We start from the raw sequence: 16,584 nt of genomic DNA, 5'->3' as shown, positions 1-16,584 counted from the left end.
TGAGGCGGAAAAAGCCCAGATTTCAGCAGTGAGGTGGAGATGCTTTCCCAAGATGGAGGCTTTGAGCGTTTCCTGCCCCTAAGGTTTTCCTAAATCACAAGGAGAAGTAGTCCAGGCCTCTGTAGGCAAATATACTGTAAGTCCAGATAACATTGGTTCTCCCAGAATTCTCCAGCAGCTGTGAAATCTCTGCAGTGTTGGCTGCCAAAAGCTCCTCATCCTCTACAACATCTGAAACAGAGTCCCACAACTCCAGCTTGTAGCAATCCTCAGGGATGGGATAGACGACCAGATGGAGATCTGGCAGCTCCAAGGTTTTCTGGAGCAGATCTTTGATTGCAGCCGTGGACAGGGAATTGTCGTGGAGTCCCAGGAAGCGCAGGCGGGAGCAGCGCAGGAGCGTCGGGAGCAGCACGGCCAGGTGGGAGTCGGCCATGGCACAATCCGTGAGATCCAGGTGCAGCAGCGAGGCCGAGGATTCTTCCAGGAGCAGCTGGAGCGGCTCCAGGAGGCCTTGGGAGATGTTGTGGCCACTCAGATCCAACCTTTTGAGAGCTGGAGCGTGGATGCTTTGGGAGAGGAAGGTGAGGTCGGTGGGAAGGAGGGAGCAGTAGCCCAATTCCAAGCTTTCCAATGGAGCCTGCAGGTCGCTGGAAGGAGAAAAATAGGACAGGTGAGGCCCAAGGGAACACTGATGGGAGCTGGAAATGTTCGGATTCCTGGGGGAAATGAGAGCTGGGATTGCAGCCATGGAATCATGGGACTGTGGGTCGGGTGAGATTGAGAAAGAGCTGTAAGAACATCGAGTTCAAGGTGTTGCAGTGAGTGAGTCAGAGGTCTCTCTGAATTCTTAAGAAAGGAATCCAAGTGCAGGGATTGACTTAAAGCCTGAGGATGGATTGACATATATTAAGCCACTCACACATAAGGTAGAGGTGTAAGTTTACCTTTTAGGATAAGTAAGTCAATCAATAAGTTTTAGTATGAGCTCTAGTGCTTTTAGTAAGTGAAAAGTTCAAATGCAAAACTAGAAGTGCAAGTTCTAGTGAAGGTTGAAAAACATAATGATACTTTCAGTAGAAGCTCTGGGACTGTAGTTGTAGACAGTACTTAGACAAAACAGAGCTATAGTAAGAATATTGCTTGTATTTTTCAGATAGAACAAGACAGGTTGTACGCGTAGTCTATACATCACCTGGCATATTAAGAAACTAGAATTCTAATAGGTTAAGAAGTGGTGGTCCGAGTTTGTGGTTTAGCTTGTTGGGAGGATTATATATAGGAATATGTACTGGGGAGAGTTAGTGCTTTTCCATTGCTTTTTGCCATTGCCCTTTTTGCTCTTTGTCATTGCTTTTGCTTTTTTGCCACTGCTTTTTGCCATTGATTTTCTGCTTGCCTTTTGAGACTGATGTGCTTCTGCAATAAAGAACCTTTTAGCAACTATTAGCTGCTTTGCTCATTTAAGATAACCCAACTGAGTAGGTGCCCAGAGTACCGGAGGTTCGTAACCTCACAATTTGGTGCCCCGTGTCTGGTACCTGGCTCACAACCTCGCATCAAAGCCTGAGAATCATGGAATTATGCAATCATGGAACCATGGAATGATGGAATGACTGAAGCGGGGGAACTTCTCCAAGACTCACTGAGTTTGACCCCTGAGAATCCTGGGATTTTCAAATGATGGGGTCTTGGAGTTATGGAATGGGTGAGGTTGGGAAAGGCCTCCGAGAACATCAAGTTCAAGCTTTGAGAATCATGGAATTGTGGGATCACAGAAACATGGAATTGTGAAATCGAATTGTGGAATGATGGACAGCTGTGGCTGGAAGAGGATACCAAGACCATCAAGTTTGACTTCTGAAAATCCCGATATTTTGGAATTATGGGGTGATGAAATCTTGGAATCACAGAGGTTGGGCAAAATCTCCAAGACCATCAAGTTCAAGCTTTGAGAAACATGGAATTATGGGATCGTGGAGCCAGGGCATTGTGGTATTGTGAAGTTACGGGGTATTGGGATCACAGAGTGATGGAATATTAGGATTGTGGGATATTGGGGTCAGGGTGTCATGGAATTACGGGATCATGGAGTTACAGAATCATGGAGTTACGGGATCGTGGAGAAATTAAAGTTGGAAAAGGCTTCTGGTTCATCAAGGCAAATGATTGGAAAACCTGCAATCGAGGAATGATGGGATCATGGAGTCCTGGACTTTTAGGATAATGGGATTGTGGGAATCTGGGATCACTGAGGTTGAAAAAGCTGTCAGGGACCATTGAGCCCAAACTTTGGGAATTCTGAAATCGAGGATTGGGATAATGGAATCATGAGAATATTGAGTTAATGAAATCCTGGAATTGTGAGGTCACTAAGATTGGAGAAGATCTGCAAGATCCTAAAATTCAGCCTTTGGGAATCCTGGAAATACAGCATTTTGGGATGATGGAATTATGGGATGATGGAATCATTGAGTCATGAGCTACTGGGATAACGGAATCACAGCATCATGGGAACATTGGGATAATGAATTCCTGGAATCAATGGATCCTTCCGACTGCAAAACCCATTGAGCCCCAACTTTAGGAATCCTGGAAACAAGGAATTTGGGATCATCAATTTATGGGATAAGGAAATGCTCATGACTCATGAACTATATGGACAACCGAATCACAGGATCATGGGAATATTGGCATAACGAAGTCCCCACAATCACAGGATCACTAAAGTTGGAAAAGACCTCCTAGATATTGAAGTTCAGCCATTGAGAATCCTGGAATCATGGAATTATGGGACAATGGAGTCAAAAACTATTGGGATAACGGAATCTCGAGAAGATCAGGATAATGAAAACCTGGAACCACAAGATCATTCAGATTGCAAAAGACCCCCACAATCCCTGAGGCCTTGGGAATCCCCCCGGAGTGCGAGAAGGCCCCGCTCTGTGAGGAACTCACCAGAGGATCTGGTGCAGATTCCCAGAGAGCTGTGAAGATGCCAGGTTGAGCTCCCGGAGGCTGGGCAGCATTCCCAGCTGCCTGGCCACGCTGCGGATTGTCATTGCTGATTCTGGTGTCAGGTTCTGCACGTCCACCTTGCTGTACCGGCACTTGAGGCTGCGCAGCTCTAGGAAGCGCGAGAGGTGAGGCAGGATCACCGAGAGCCCGGTCAGTCCCAAATTGTTGAAGCACAGTTCCACCCTCCGCAGACAGGATGGATCCAGAGATTCCAACAAAGTCACAATCTCGGATGCTGAGATGTCCACCGCTTGGAATTCGCGGCACTTGAGGCGCAGGGGGCCGGTGGCTCCGGTCTGGAGCGCGTCGCGCAGGATCCCATAGGACGTTCCGTTGACGAACAGGTCGGTGTGGACATCCACGCCCAGGGGCTCCAGAGCCGCTGCGGACGCGGCGTCTCCAGAGTGGCCTTTGGGCCACTTGGATCCGTGCCTCTGGAATTCCTGCTGCTGCTTGGACACCTCCACACAAGCCTTGGCCAAAGCCTCACTGATGAACCACACAGTCAACCCAGCGGGAGTGTCACCGGACACGCAGTCTGAGAGTCTGGTCATGTCCAGCACGCGCAGGCTGGAAAAACGAGAATAAAACTTTAGGAAAACATGGATGGAGGATGGAAAGAGGAATTGTAGGAATTGGAGGTTCTGACCATGCTGGGATTCCCAATACCCACCTGGAATGGCGGCGAGGCTCTTCCAGCTCCCGCCAAAGCTGCGCCACCACGGCCTGGATGATGGCCTGGACACAGTCCGTGCAGGAATGATACTGGAGCAGCTCCCGGCGCCCCACGAGCCGCTGGAGGTGGAGCACCGGGAAGGGCCAAGCGGCCACCAAATCCCGCAGGACCAGGGCTGTTCCATCCAGGAATGCCACTTGGAAAAGGACGGGATAGAGATGAGCAGGAAGGGCAGGAAGAGGGCGCTGGGCGACAACGCGGCGGGCGCAGAGGAAAAGGAGAGAATCCATGGATTCTGGGGCTCTGTAGGAATTAGGTGAAATTGGGGGGACGCCACAGGATGAGGAGGAACCAGAGGAGAATTCCGGGGAAACTCCGAATCCAAGCATATCCTGAAGAAAAGGGAAGCTGTGGGAGAAGATGCGGGCGGTGTTGTGAGGGTGCCCCCAGCGCAGCTCCCTAAAAAAGGGGGTCTCAGGGTAACCCCACCCTACCAAGGCCACCTCAAAATCCCGAAATTCTCACAGGGATCCCCAAGTGATCCCAAAGTTCCCTCAGGGATCCCCAAAAGCGGCTCTGCCCCCCCCAGCATGGCGTCCCCCCCACTCACCACCCGACCGCAGCCCCAACTCGCCCAGGGCCGTAGGGAAGCTTCACTTCCTTATTTACTTGTTGTTGCAACCAATCAGCGTGAGAGATTCACTCTGGAGGTGGATTTTTACATCTAATAGGATCTTAAACAGTCTGTCATTGTTTTATTTAACTTTCATTAGCCCAAGAGCGATGTGGGGAGACGCTTTAACATTCTGCCTTTCCATTTGCTGCCGTTGCTGTCAATCAATAATCACTGCCTTTCTATTGGCTGGCGATTGGCGGGGGCGGGAGGGTCTGTCTGAGGCGGCTCCCGTTCCTGCCGAGCCTCCCTCCAGCTCGATCCCGATTCCCGATTCCCAATTCCGATCCCGATCCCCAATTCCGATCCCGATCCCCAATTCCGATCCCGATCCCGGTTCCCGCGGCCATGGAGCGGCAGCAGGAGCTGAAGGTGCTGCTGAAGCGCTGGGACGAGGAATTCCTGCGGGAACAGCGGCGGAAACGCAGCCAGGGGCTCCTGAGGGGCCGCGGCGGGGATTTGTGAGAGGGGAAATCCCTGAGGGGAATCCCTGGAAATGGGGGCGGGGGGGGGAGGCTGGTTTGGGGGTCTGTTCGAGGGGTGATTGCGGTGGCTGAGAAGGTCCTGGAGGTAGTTTAAGTTTGCTGGGGTTTGTTTGGGGTGATTTGGGGGTTCCCTGGAATGAGCTGGATTTGTTTAGGGGTCCTTCGGCTGGTTTTGGCATGCTAGGGGATCTTTATGGTGATTTTGAGTGGTGTTGGAATGCAGGATTTAGAGTAGGGGAGTCCTGGGGTTTTTTGTGCTGTCCTTGTGGTGGTTTTGGGGTCTTTGGGCTGGGATTAGAAGGCCCTGGGATGGGGTAGGTTTGGTTTGGTGGGGTACAGATAATTTTTGGGATTTCACTGGAAGGAGGTGGGCGGCTGTTTGGGGGGGCCTGTGGTATTTTAGGGGGTGTGAGAGAGTTTTTGCGGTTAAGACATCTGAGGAATGAGTGGGATTTCCTTAGGGGGATCCTGGGGCTTTTTGGGTTGTCATTGGGGTAGTTTTGCAGTACCAGGGGGGTCTTTAGGGTGATTTGGGGATCCCTGCAATGACAGGGACTGATCTGGGGCAGGTACTGGGGGTTTTTCCAGTGCCCTTAAGAGTGGATTTTAGGATGCTGGGTGTGGTATTTGAATGTGAGAGGGTGCTTAAAGTGGTTTAGGGAGTCTCCCCAATTCAGGCCATTTTTTTTTCCCAGGCTGACATGGATTAGGCTCCTCAGGAGACGCACAGTGAGTTTGGGCAGAAAAGTTGGGATCTTGAAGCTTCGAAACCCCTAAAACAAACAAAAACCTATCCATCCCCCCGGACCTACCCATGGTGATCCATATAATAAAAACACTCGTGGGTTCCAGGCCCCTTCCACTGTCCCTGCAGGTTCCGGGGTCCCCACCCTGATGGCGACAGCCACCGGCGACCCCCGGCACGGCCGGGCCACCTCCCTGTCGCGACAGGCGACAGCGACAGCAGCGCCACCGGCGCCACCCGGATGTGGCCAATGGGGAGCGGAATGTGTGCGCACCTCGGGTGCTGCGGGGGGAAAAGGGTCTGGGGGATGTGGAAGGAGAGGGGCTGGGGGTGGGGTGTCCCACCAGTGTAGGGGCACCTACTGATCTCCAGACCCTATAGAACCCTCCAGACCGCCCTGTAGACTCCAGAGCTTCCCTATAGAGTCTTGAGCCCTTACAGAGTGTCAGCTGTCCCATAAAAATCCCCTATAGGCAGCTCCTGGTGCTGTGTGCCCTCATAGATCCCCTGTAGTTGCCCCCACCATCCTCAGGTTCTCACCATTTTCTGCTCTTGGCCTTCAGGACTCCACAGGCACTGGGAGAAGCAGTGGGATAAGGGAAAAAGGTGGACTATGAGGTGGGAAAATATCAGGATAAGGGAAAAAAATGAAGTGGGAAAATATTAGGATGCGGGGGAAAACACCAAAGTGAGCTGGAAAACATCAAAGTAAGGATGAAAAGAGAGAGATCAGATGTAAAAACACAAAAAAATGAGGCAAAAAACGAACAGAATAAGGTCGAAAACTCCAAAATTCAGTGGAAAATCGCTGGGATGAGGTGGTAAAATACGAACACGAGGAGAAAAACCACCAGGGTGAAGGGAAAGGCACTGACATGAGGAAAAACCCCATTAAAGTGAGGCAGAAAAGCACCAGGACTTGGCAGAAAAACACTGGGATGAGGGTGGGAAATAGCAAAATGAAAAAAGGTGGAAAACAACAGAATAAGGTGCATAATTCCACAGTGAGGTGGAAAACCATCAGAATGAGAGGGAAAATATTGGGAGAAGATAAAAAAAATCCAAAACGAGATGAAAACAACCAAAATGAAGGGGGGAAACACCAGATTGAGGAGAAAATAAAGGGATGGGGGAAATTCTAACATAAGGTGGAAAACAGAAAAATGAGATGCAAAAACACTGGGGTGGAGAGGGAAAACACTGAGTTGAGTGGGGAAATCACTGGGAAAAGGTGGGGAAACACTGGAATGAGGCAACAGCTGCCAAAATGAGGTGGAAAAACAGCAATAAAAACTGAAAAAACTCCGGAATGAGGTGGAAAACCACCAGGACTAGATGGAAAACTCCAAGGTAAGGTGGAAAGGAAGGAATTCGTGGAGGATTCATAGATCAGGATAAGGATCAGGAAAGATCCTTCAGGAAATCCCACCTGGGCACGACAGACTCAGGATTTGGGATAGGATGAGTTTCTTTCCAACAGGATCAGAGCAGGATAACCAGACCCTACCCCAATTCACTCTCTCTGAGCTTTTCCTCAATCCCTCCAGCAGGGACGATGCAGAAAAATGGGCTGAAAAATAATGAAATGTGGGGAAAAATACGGGGATGTGGCAGCAAAATACTGTGATGAGGGGGAAAATATCTGGATGAGAGGAAAAGCATTGGAATAGCGAGGAAATCCTCAAAACCTGGCAGAAAATATTCAAAACCAGGGAAAAATCTCAGGGTGGGTGGGAAAAACATCAGGATGAGGTGGAAAAATGACAAAACCAGGCAGTGTGGAGACTGAGACTGATGCAGTTTGATGCAGTTTAATAACCAAGCTCCTGGCAAGAGCTAACAGAGCTTTGAAAATTACAAGATGATCCGGTCAAGACTGGCGACAGGAAAGATCATTTAACTAAATAGAAATGTAAGGAAATTTAAAGTTAATCTTGTGAATAATGAAATGTGAAGTTTACCCAATAAATGTATTAAAAAATTACTGACTTTCCTGAAAATGGTGTATGTCCATATGTAGCTCACAGTAAAATTGGGATTCTGAGCACAAGTCAGTAGTCCCTGTGTGTGTCTAAATTGGCAGTAGAAAAGCACCAAAATGAAAGGAAAAATCCACAGTATGAGGCAGAAAACACGCAGATTTCAGGAAAGAGGTGGCAGCACATTTTCCCAGTGGAGGCTCAAGCTTTTCCTAAATCATAAGGAGAAGTAGTCTGGGGCTTCGTGGCTGTCGGGATCGTCAGTCCAGACGAGGTCGGTTCTCCCGGAATTCGCCAGCAGCTGGGAAATCTCCGCCTCGGCTGCCGACAAAAGCTCCTCATCCACATGCTCATCAAAGAAATCCGAATCGAATTCTGACGGGTCCAACGTGTGGCAATCCAGAGGGATGGGATACACGACCAGCTGGAGATCTGGCAGCTCCAAGGTTTTCTGGAGCAGATCCTTGATTGCAGCCTTGGACAGGGGATTGCCGTCGAGTCCCAGGAAGCGCAGGCGGGAGCAGCGCAGGAGCGCCGGGAGCAGCACGGCCAGGTGGGAATCGGCCACGTGGCAATACCCGAGATCCAGCTGCAGCAGCGAGGCCGAGGTTTTCTCCAGGAGCAGCTGGAGCGGCTCCAGGAGGCCTTGGGAGATGTTGTTGCCACTCAGATCCAACCTTTTGAGGGCCGGAGCGTGGATGCTTTGGGAGAGGAAGGTGAGGTCAGCAGGAAAGAGGGAGCAGAAATCCAATTCCAAGCTTTCCAACGGAGCCTGCAGGTCACTGGCGGGAGGGAAAAGGGAGAGGTGAGGCCCAAGGGAGGATTGATGGCTGCTGGGAATGTCGAGATTCCTAGGGAAAATCCCGGGAATGAGAGCTGGGATTGCATCCCTGGAGTCACTGCATTGTTGGATGGATGAGGTTTGGAAAGACCCCCAAGAACACTGAGTTTGACCCCTGAGAATCCTGGGATTTTGGACAAATGGGGTCATGGAATCATGAAGTAATGGCCTCACTGAGGTTGGGCAAAATGTCCAAGTCCAAGATTTGAGAATCCTGGGATTATGGGATCATGGAGTTTGGGAATTGTGGAATTATGGAGTTATGGGATCTTGGGATCACAGCATTTTGGAATTATGTGACCATGGAGTTATCGGGTCACAGAGCCATTAACATTGGAAAAGGCTTCAGGATCATCAAGGCCAACCTTTGGGAATCCTGGAATCAAATGTGGCAGTCCAGGGTGTTCCCCTGGCTTCCCTGGGTGTCTCAAAACCCCCCTGGCGAGGGTCTCAAAACCCCTGAGTGAGACCCAGGTGTCTCAGGCACTGAATTCAAATCCTTGAGGGAAATTACCAACACAGAGGGAAGAGGTGCAAGCCACAAAAATTAGTAAAGTGCAAATTAGACTGTTAGAATGTAGATAAGTAGACTTTTGGGGATGCTTGTGATAAGGGACACATGGCCAGATGAAGAATTTGGGGTGTGGATACCTCTTCCTCCTTCTTCTCCGTGTCATCCATGCTGGGTGACATGCTGACACTTTCAGATTGGATGGGGACAAAGCTGGACAGTTTAACAAAGTTGTATTGTAGTGGAAAATAGTTGTAAATACCTAGTACGTAATTTAGACTATAAAAGAGAAGTCCTGCCTCTGCCAGGTAGATTCTGCCCTGGACGTCTAGCTAGACAGACCGTGTTAGCTGGACAAAGCATTCCTGAGATAAGAAACAATAAACAACCATGAAAACCTCTAAGAACAGCCTCCTGCAGCCTCTCATCGGCGGGCATCGGGAAGAACTGGGTTCCAGACCAGCTTTATGTCCTCCTGATGGGATCTCAACTCTAAGGAGACACCTCGGGCAGTGACATCAAGGATTTATGGGATCATGGAATCATAGAGTTCTGGTCAATTGGGATAATGGAATTATGAGAACCAGGGATGACTAAGGTTGGAAAATATGTCTGGGACCATTGAGCCCAAATTTTGGGAATTCTGCAATCAAGGATTTGGATACTGGAATCATGGCACTGTTACGATTATGAAATCCTGGAATCATGGGGTCACTAAGATGGGAGAAGATATCCAAGATCCTGTAGTTCAGCCTTTAGGAATCCTGGAAATAGGGAATTTTGGGATCATGGAATTATGGGATGATGGAATCATTGAGTCATGAGCTATTGGGATAACTAAATCAAGGGGTCATGGGACCATTGGGAAAATTAATTCCTGGATTCAATGGATCTTTCAGACTGAAAAAGATCCTCAAGACTCATTGAATCCAAACTTTGGGAATCCTGGAAACATGGAATTTTGGGATCATGAGTTTATGGGATAAGGAAAACGTTGGGTCATGCCCTACTGGGATAATGGAATCATGGAAACATGGGAATATTGGCATAACGAAATCCTGGAATCATGGGATCACTAAGGTTGCAAAAAACCTCCAAGATCCTGAAGTTCAGCCTTTGGGAATCCTGGAATCATGAAATTCTGGGAACCATGGATTTTCGGGTCAATGAAGTCACAAACTGTTGGGGTAACAGAATCATGGGAACATCAGGATAATTAAATCCTGGTATCACAGGATCACTCAGCTTGGAAATGACCCCCAAGATCCTTGAGCCCAACCCTTGGGAATCCTCCCAGAGTAAAGAAGGTTCCGCTCCATGGGGAACTCACCAGAGGATCTGGCTCAGATTCCCAGGCAGCCAGGTGGATCCCAGGTTCAGCTCCCGGAGGCTGCGCAGCATTCCCAGCTGCCCGGCCACACAACGGATTCTCCTGGCCAATTGATGCGTCGGGTGCTGCCCGTCCATGAAGATGTGCCGGAGCTTGAGGCTGCGCAGCTCCGGGAAGCGCGTGAGGTGCGGCAGGATGGCCAAAAGCCCCGTCAATCCCAAAGTGCACAGTTCCACCCTCCGCAGACAGGATGGATCCAGGGAGTCGAAGAAAGGCTCAAGCTCGTGTGGCAATATGTATTGAACTTTGAATTCGCGGCACTTGAGGCGCAGCAGGCCGGTGGCACCGATCTGGAGCGCCTCATGCAGGATCTGATTGGACCATATATTGTCTACCAGGTCAGCGTGGACATCCACGCCCGGGTGCTGTGGAGCAGCCTCGGCCGTGGTGGCTCCAGAGCATCCTTTGTGCCGCTTGGATCCACACCTCTGGAATTGCTGCTGGTACCTGGACACCTCCACACAAGCCTCAGCCAAACCCTTGGTTCTGGACCCGAAGGTCCACCCCTTAGGAGTGCAGCTGGACAAGTAATCACAGAGTCCGGTCATATCCAGCACACGCAGCTGGAACCCACTGGAAAAAAATAGGAAGAAACCTTCAAAATACCTGGAGATATTGGAGGCTGTGGCCATGCTGGAATTCCTAAAACCCACCTGGATTGGCGGCCGGGCTCTTCCAGCTGCTGTCGGAGCTGCGATACCACGCCCTGGATGATGGCCTGGTTACACTCGATGCCAGGATGATCCGAGGGCAGCTCCAGGTCTTTCACAAGCTGCTGCAATTTGAGCTCAGGGAATGGCCAAGCAGCCACCAACTCCTGCAGGGCCAGGGCTTTTCCATCCTGGAATGCTACTTTGAAAAGTTCGGGATAGAGATCATCGGGAAGGGCAGGAAGAGGGCGCTGGGCGATGACACGGCGGGCACGGAGTAAAGCCAGGGAATCCATGGATTCTGGGGGCTGTGGGAGATAGGAGAAATAGAGGTGACCCCTGAGACAGAGAAATTGAGAATTAAGAAACAAGCATCAAGAAATGCTTTGAGTAAAAGGGGGCTGACAGAACTGTGTGTTTACTGTAATTTACAGTGCTGACAAGAACAGGAGCACAGCAAGGCTACAAGGTGAGGTCAAGAGCTGGAGTGCACAAACAGGATGTAAGCAAAAAGATAACCACACTCTGAAACCCGGAAAAGTTGTATCAAAGTCCAGATGATGATCAAAGGACAAAAAAGTGATCACAGGCAAGGAGCAAGTTGAAAAGTTCATCTGAGAGGAAGACTATTTACTTAATTCCAAAGACCCTCAGAGGAATACAAGAGCGATCAGAAGGGAACAATGCGCAGCCATAAAGAGGCCTGGAGCTAATTTTAATATGAAGCAGAGTCAGGCAATGAATGTGTATTGGGTGCATTGTGTAGTCCAGTCTGCAGAGAATTAAAGGAGAGGCGCAGGTTGCCAAAGGTGTGCATGGTTTTGGAGGAGCCATCCCCCATGCACCTCAGCACTGAATAAATACATACCTACTCTTATAACTTCTTTTGTGGGTTATAGAGAGTATTTCCGTGCTTCACTCCTAGAATGCAGAAGCACCAGGGAGAATTCCAGGGAAACTCCGAATCCAGGAATATCGCGAAGAAAAGGGAAGCTGTGGGAGAAGGTGGGGGCGGTGTTGTGAGGGTATCCCCAGCGCTGCTCCCTAAAAAGAGGGTCCCGGAGTACCCCTACATCCCCAGGGCCACTCCAAAATCCCCCAAGGATTCCAAACCCCTCCCAGAAGCTCGAAATTCCCCCAGGCATCCCAATATTATCCCAAAGTCCCCTCAGGGATCCCCAAAACCGGCCCTGCCCGCTCCCCCAAACACGGCGCCTTCCACTCACCGCCCGCAGCCCCAAATGGCGCCCATGCGGAACCTTAACTTTCGTTTCTGCTTTTTGTCGCAACTAATTATTGAACGAGTCACACCCTGGAGGCGAATTACTTGGATCTTACAGCTGTCTGTCATTGTTTCATTTAATTCTCATTGGCACAGAAGCGGCGTGGGCAGACGCTTTGATTTCAGCCTTTCCATTGGTTCTTTCCTCTGTCAATCACCAGTCCCTGCTTTCCTATTGGTTGGGGCCGGGCGGGTGCGAGAGTTTCGCTCTGAGGTGACTCTGCGATCCCCGCCGAGTCTCCCTCCATGTCGATCCCGATCCCTCATCCCTGATCCCGATCCCTGATCCCCGATCCCGGTTCTCGCGGCCATGGAGCGGCAGCAGGAGCTGAAGGTGCTGCTGAAGCGCTGGGAGGGAGAGTCCAAAAGTTCGGGAAAAGCGCAGGCGGCCAAAATTTGGGAACGGGGACACGGATCAGGGGTTGGGGACACGGGGGGACAGGGCGGGACACGAGGGAACATTCCCAGAGAATACAGGGGGACAGGAGGGGACCTGGAGCCCAGGGGGACACTCCCAACGGTCCCTGGGTGGCAGAAGGTGAAAGGAGGGGACACGGGGGGACCTGGGATGACAGGAGGGGACGGCAGGGGACATTCCCAGAGAACATGGGGGGACAGGAGGGGACATTCCTTGTGATCCCCGGGGACAGGAGGTGACAGGGGTTGACAGGAGGGGACAATCCCGGGGATCCCTGGGGGACAGGAGAGGACAGGGGGTGACAGCAGGACACAGCAGGTGACAGCAGTGACAGCAGGTGACAGCAGGCGACAGTAGGTGGCAGCAGATGACAGCAGGACACAGCAGTGACAGCAGGACACAGCAGTGACAGCAGGACACAGCAGTGGCAGCAGCGACACTGGCGGTACCTGTCGCAGCACGGGCAGCGGCTCCCGGCCCATGGCCTGAGCGTCGGCACCGCTGCACTCCAGGGGTGGCACGAACGGCGACACCGGGGGTGACACCGAGGGTGACACCGGGGGTGGCCCTGGTGGCCCCGAGGGTGGCCCTGTCGCTGTCCCCTCGGTCCCCGCTGTCCCCTCGGCCGCCATGGCAGTGACGGCGGCGGTGGCGAAGCGCCAGGGGGAGGTGACACGGCGGGGACGGGACAAAGGGGGCGGGAATTTGGGATGGGAAAGGGAAAATTGGGGGAGTCTGGGGGAATTTGGGGAAATCTGGGGAAAGGATTTGGGGTTGGGAAAAGAAAAATGGAGGAATTTGAGGGAAATTGAGGGGAAATTGGGGAAAATTTGGGGGAATGGGGAGTGGGAATGAGGACCCTAAACTGGGAATGGGTTTGCTTTGTTTTAAATTCATATTTTTAAAACCAGCTTTATGTCAATATTTATATAAATACAAAATGCATAACGCAAAATACCTTTTTATTTACTTAATTAATTAATTCAATTTATACAATAAACTTATATTATTAAAGCAGTTTCTCCTTGAGGCTCAGTTTGAACCCATCCCGTGACTCAGTTTCCCTGAGGAAACCCGCTGGATGCAGCAGGAACTGGATCCCATCCCAATCCCATTAATCCCATTAATCCCATTAACTTCATTAATTCCATTGATCCCATTAATGCCATCAATCCAAATAATCCCATTAATCCCAATACAATCCCATTAATCTAAATCCCATTACAATCCCATTAATCCCATTAATCCTAATCCCATTATCCCAGCACCGTTGGGATCTGTGCCGGGATTTCACAGGAACAGGGAGAGACACAGAGGGGACAGGGACACATCCTGGGGACATGGGGACACCCTGGGAACATTGGGGATGTCCTGGACACCCTGGGGACACCTTGGGGACACTGAGGGGCCATGGTGCTCTCCAGGGTCAGTGTCCCCACGGGATTTCCTGGGCACAGGGGACACTGCAGGGATTCAAGGGTGTGGCACATCCTGGGGACACCCTGGGGGCACCCCGGGGCCAAGGCCACCCCAGTGTCCCCTGTCGCAGCCGCTCTGTCCCCACGCGGGCGCTGGGCCTGGAGCCTGACGGCTTCTTCTTGCTCTGGGGGACATCGGGGGGATTTGGGGTGACTGGGGACAATGGGGACACTGGGGACATTTGGGAACATCGGGAGACATTGGGGGGATCGGGAGGACATTGGGGAACACTGAGGAGACATTGGGGACAGTGTGGGGTGGCAGCTGAGGGTGGAATTGGGAGTTGGATGTTGGGATTTAGGGGTTTGGGGATTTGGGAGTTTGGGACATGGGATTTTGGGAATTTGGGAGTTTGGGATTTGGGGACTTTGGGATGCTGTATATGGGAGTTGGGTGCTGGATTTGGGATGTTGGGATGTGGGGGAGTTATTTGTGGGGTGGACGGTGGCTGGACAGACTCAGGAGCTCTCAATTTTCTGTTCTTGGAGTTTATTATAGTTTATTATAAGAGCGTGGGTAAGAGAGAGTGTAGAGCACAGAGAGTAGAGAGACTATCAGAGGGGTAAGAGAGGCAAGAGAGAGATTTCCCATTCACAATACAACAAGTATTCTTCTATGATGAATATTCTAATTGCCATTAGCCAATCTAATACAATATACTAGTTTCCTAATCTTTGCATGCAACCTATAGGAATCACTAAATTACCATGTTTTATGCCTTTCTTATCTGTAACCCTTATCAAGGAGGCAAAGTGAAAAGTTCATCTGAGAGGAAGACTATTTACTTCATCCCGAAGAACCCCATTTGAACACCAGAGCAAACAAAAAAGGAACAATGTGCAGAAAGAAAGAGGCGTGGAGTTAATTTTAATGTGAAGCAGAGTCAGGCAATGAATGTGTATTGGGTGCATTGTGTAGTCCAGTCTGCAGAGAATAAAAGGAGAGGCGCAGGTTGCCAAAGGTGTGCATGGTTTTGGAGGAGCCATCCCCCATGCACCTCAGCACTTAATAAACACACACCTACTCTTATAACTTCTTTTGTGGGTTATAGAGAGTTTTTCTGCGCTTCACTCCCAGCACGTGGAACCACCAGGGAGAATTCCTGGGAAACCCCGAATCCAGGAGGTGCTGCTGAAGCGCTGGGAAGGGGAATTCCTGCGAAAACCCAGCCAGGTGCTCCTGAGGGGCCGCAACGGGAATAATGAGGGGGGAAATCCCTGAGGGGAATCCCTGGAGCTGGAGGGGGGAGCTGGTTTGGGGGTCCCCGCGGTGGTTCTGGAGATCTGGCGGGGCGTCCTTAGGGTAGTTTAGGGGGATTCTGGAATGGGGGGAGTTAGTTTAGAGAGCTCCTGGATATTTTGGGGTCTTTGGGGTGCTTTGGGGATCCCTGGAATGAGGGGGATTGGTTTAGAGGGGTCCTTCACCATTCCTGATCCAGGGGCCATTGGCCTTCCTGGCCCCCAGGGCACTCTGCTGGCTCATGTCCAGCTGCTGTCCATCAGTGCCACAGGTCCCTTTCTGCCTGGGCACTGTCCAGCCACATGACAGATCTTATCATTCACACCATCACAATCAGAAGCCAACTATTTCCTAATAACAATTTTTGAGAAGAGTTTCTTGGCCTATCAGCATTTGCCACATCCTGCTGTCAAATGCCTTAAAGACAATCATCTGAAATCTCCCCTTGTGGGTTCCATGGCAGTGCATCTTTCATAGGTCTAAACTAACGCAAAGTCCTCCTCAGGCACAGAATCACCCCAAAGACACCCAAGCGCCACAAAAACCATTCTCAAGGATACCCCAAAAGCGTCAGGATCGCCCAGAATCAAATCTCCCACCATTCCAGGACGCCCCAAAACAACCACATTGGCCCCCAGGACCCCAAAATCACCCCGGGGCTCCGAAAACCCGCAGCCCCGCTCGCACCGCCCAAATTCCAGGGATTGCCCTCAGGGATTTCCCGTTTCAGAAATCCCCGCTGCTGCTCCTCAGGAGCACCTGGCTGGGTTTCCGCCGCCGTTCCCGCAGGAATTCCGCTTCCCAGCGCTTCAGCAGCACCTTCAGCTCCTGCTGCCGCTCCATGGCCGCGGGAACCGGGATCGGGGATCAGGGATCGGGATCAGGGATGAGGGATCGGGATCGACACGGAGGGAGACTCGGCGGGGACCGCAGAGTCGCCTCAGAGCGAAAACCCCGCCCCGCCCGGCGCTAACCAATAGGAAAACGGAGATTAGTGATTGACAGCGAAAAGAACCAGTAGAAAGGCGGAATGCAAAAGCGCCTGCCTAAGACGCTATTGAGCCAATGAGAATTAAATAGAAAAATGACAGACAGTTGTAAGATCCAATTAATTCGTCTCCAGAGTGGGACTCGCGCACTAATTATTTGCGCAAACACGGAAGTGAAGCTTCCGTACGGGCGGGGGGCGAGTTGGAGC

The 16,584-nt window shown here is 51.0% G+C and overlaps 4 protein-coding genes and 1 pseudogene across 6 annotated transcripts in view; 2 read left to right on the top strand and 3 right to left on the bottom strand.

Moving 5' to 3' along the window:
* The window catches only part of LOC306815635 (leucine-rich repeat-containing protein 14-like), a 31,652-nt gene extending 20,354 nt beyond the window's left edge, over nucleotides 1–11,298 (bottom strand). Inside the window, exon 1 of the mRNA XM_079332205.1 lies at nucleotides 10,972–11,298. Coding sequence (XP_079188331.1) covers nucleotides 10,972–11,264 — 293 coding nt within the window. The 5' untranslated portion in view covers nucleotides 11,265–11,298. The remainder of the gene's footprint in view (nucleotides 1–10,971) is intronic.
* The window catches only part of LOC306815639 (leucine-rich repeat-containing protein 14-like), a 74,671-nt gene that overhangs the window by 27,855 nt on the left and 30,232 nt on the right, over nucleotides 1–16,584 (top strand). The gene's annotated exons all lie outside the window — the stretch shown is intronic.
* Nucleotides 1–16,584, top strand: part of LOC306815638 (leucine-rich repeat-containing protein 14-like) — a 65,834-nt gene that overhangs the window by 28,578 nt on the left and 20,672 nt on the right. The window lies entirely within an intron of this gene.
* LOC306815634 (leucine-rich repeat-containing protein 14-like) lies at nucleotides 39–12,110 on the bottom strand. 2 transcript variants are annotated; one of them, XM_079332203.1, is made up of 4 exons: nucleotides 11,837–12,110; nucleotides 3,692–3,997; nucleotides 2,959–3,588; nucleotides 39–650 (listed from the first exon to the last, which is right to left on the bottom strand). In XM_079332203.1, exons 2-4 carry the CDS (start codon nucleotides 3,982–3,984, stop codon nucleotides 95–97), a joined length of 1,479 nt encoding a protein of 492 aa, XP_079188329.1. In that variant the 5' UTR covers nucleotides 3,985–3,997; nucleotides 11,837–12,110; the 3' UTR covers nucleotides 39–94. The 2 variants fall into 2 exon arrangements, with proteins under 2 accessions (XP_079188329.1, XP_079188330.1); XM_079332204.1 differs by lacking the exon at nucleotides 3,692–3,997.
* LOC306815629 (leucine-rich repeat-containing protein 14 pseudogene) lies at nucleotides 7,787–10,950 on the bottom strand (annotated as a pseudogene). Its single transcript, XR_013777874.1, has 2 exons — nucleotides 10,259–10,950; nucleotides 7,787–8,358 (listed from the first exon to the last, which is right to left on the bottom strand). The product of XR_013777874.1 is annotated as a leucine-rich repeat-containing protein 14 pseudogene (transcript).

The sequence above is a fragment of the Erithacus rubecula genome, assembly GCF_903797595.1.
Source record: "Erithacus rubecula genome assembly, contig: scaffold_176_arrow_ctg1, whole genome shotgun sequence".
Classification (NCBI taxonomy): Eukaryota; Metazoa; Chordata; class Aves; order Passeriformes; family Muscicapidae; genus Erithacus; species Erithacus rubecula.
The sequence above is the reverse complement of the archived record's forward strand: the minus strand, read 5'-3'. Positions and strand labels throughout refer to the sequence as shown.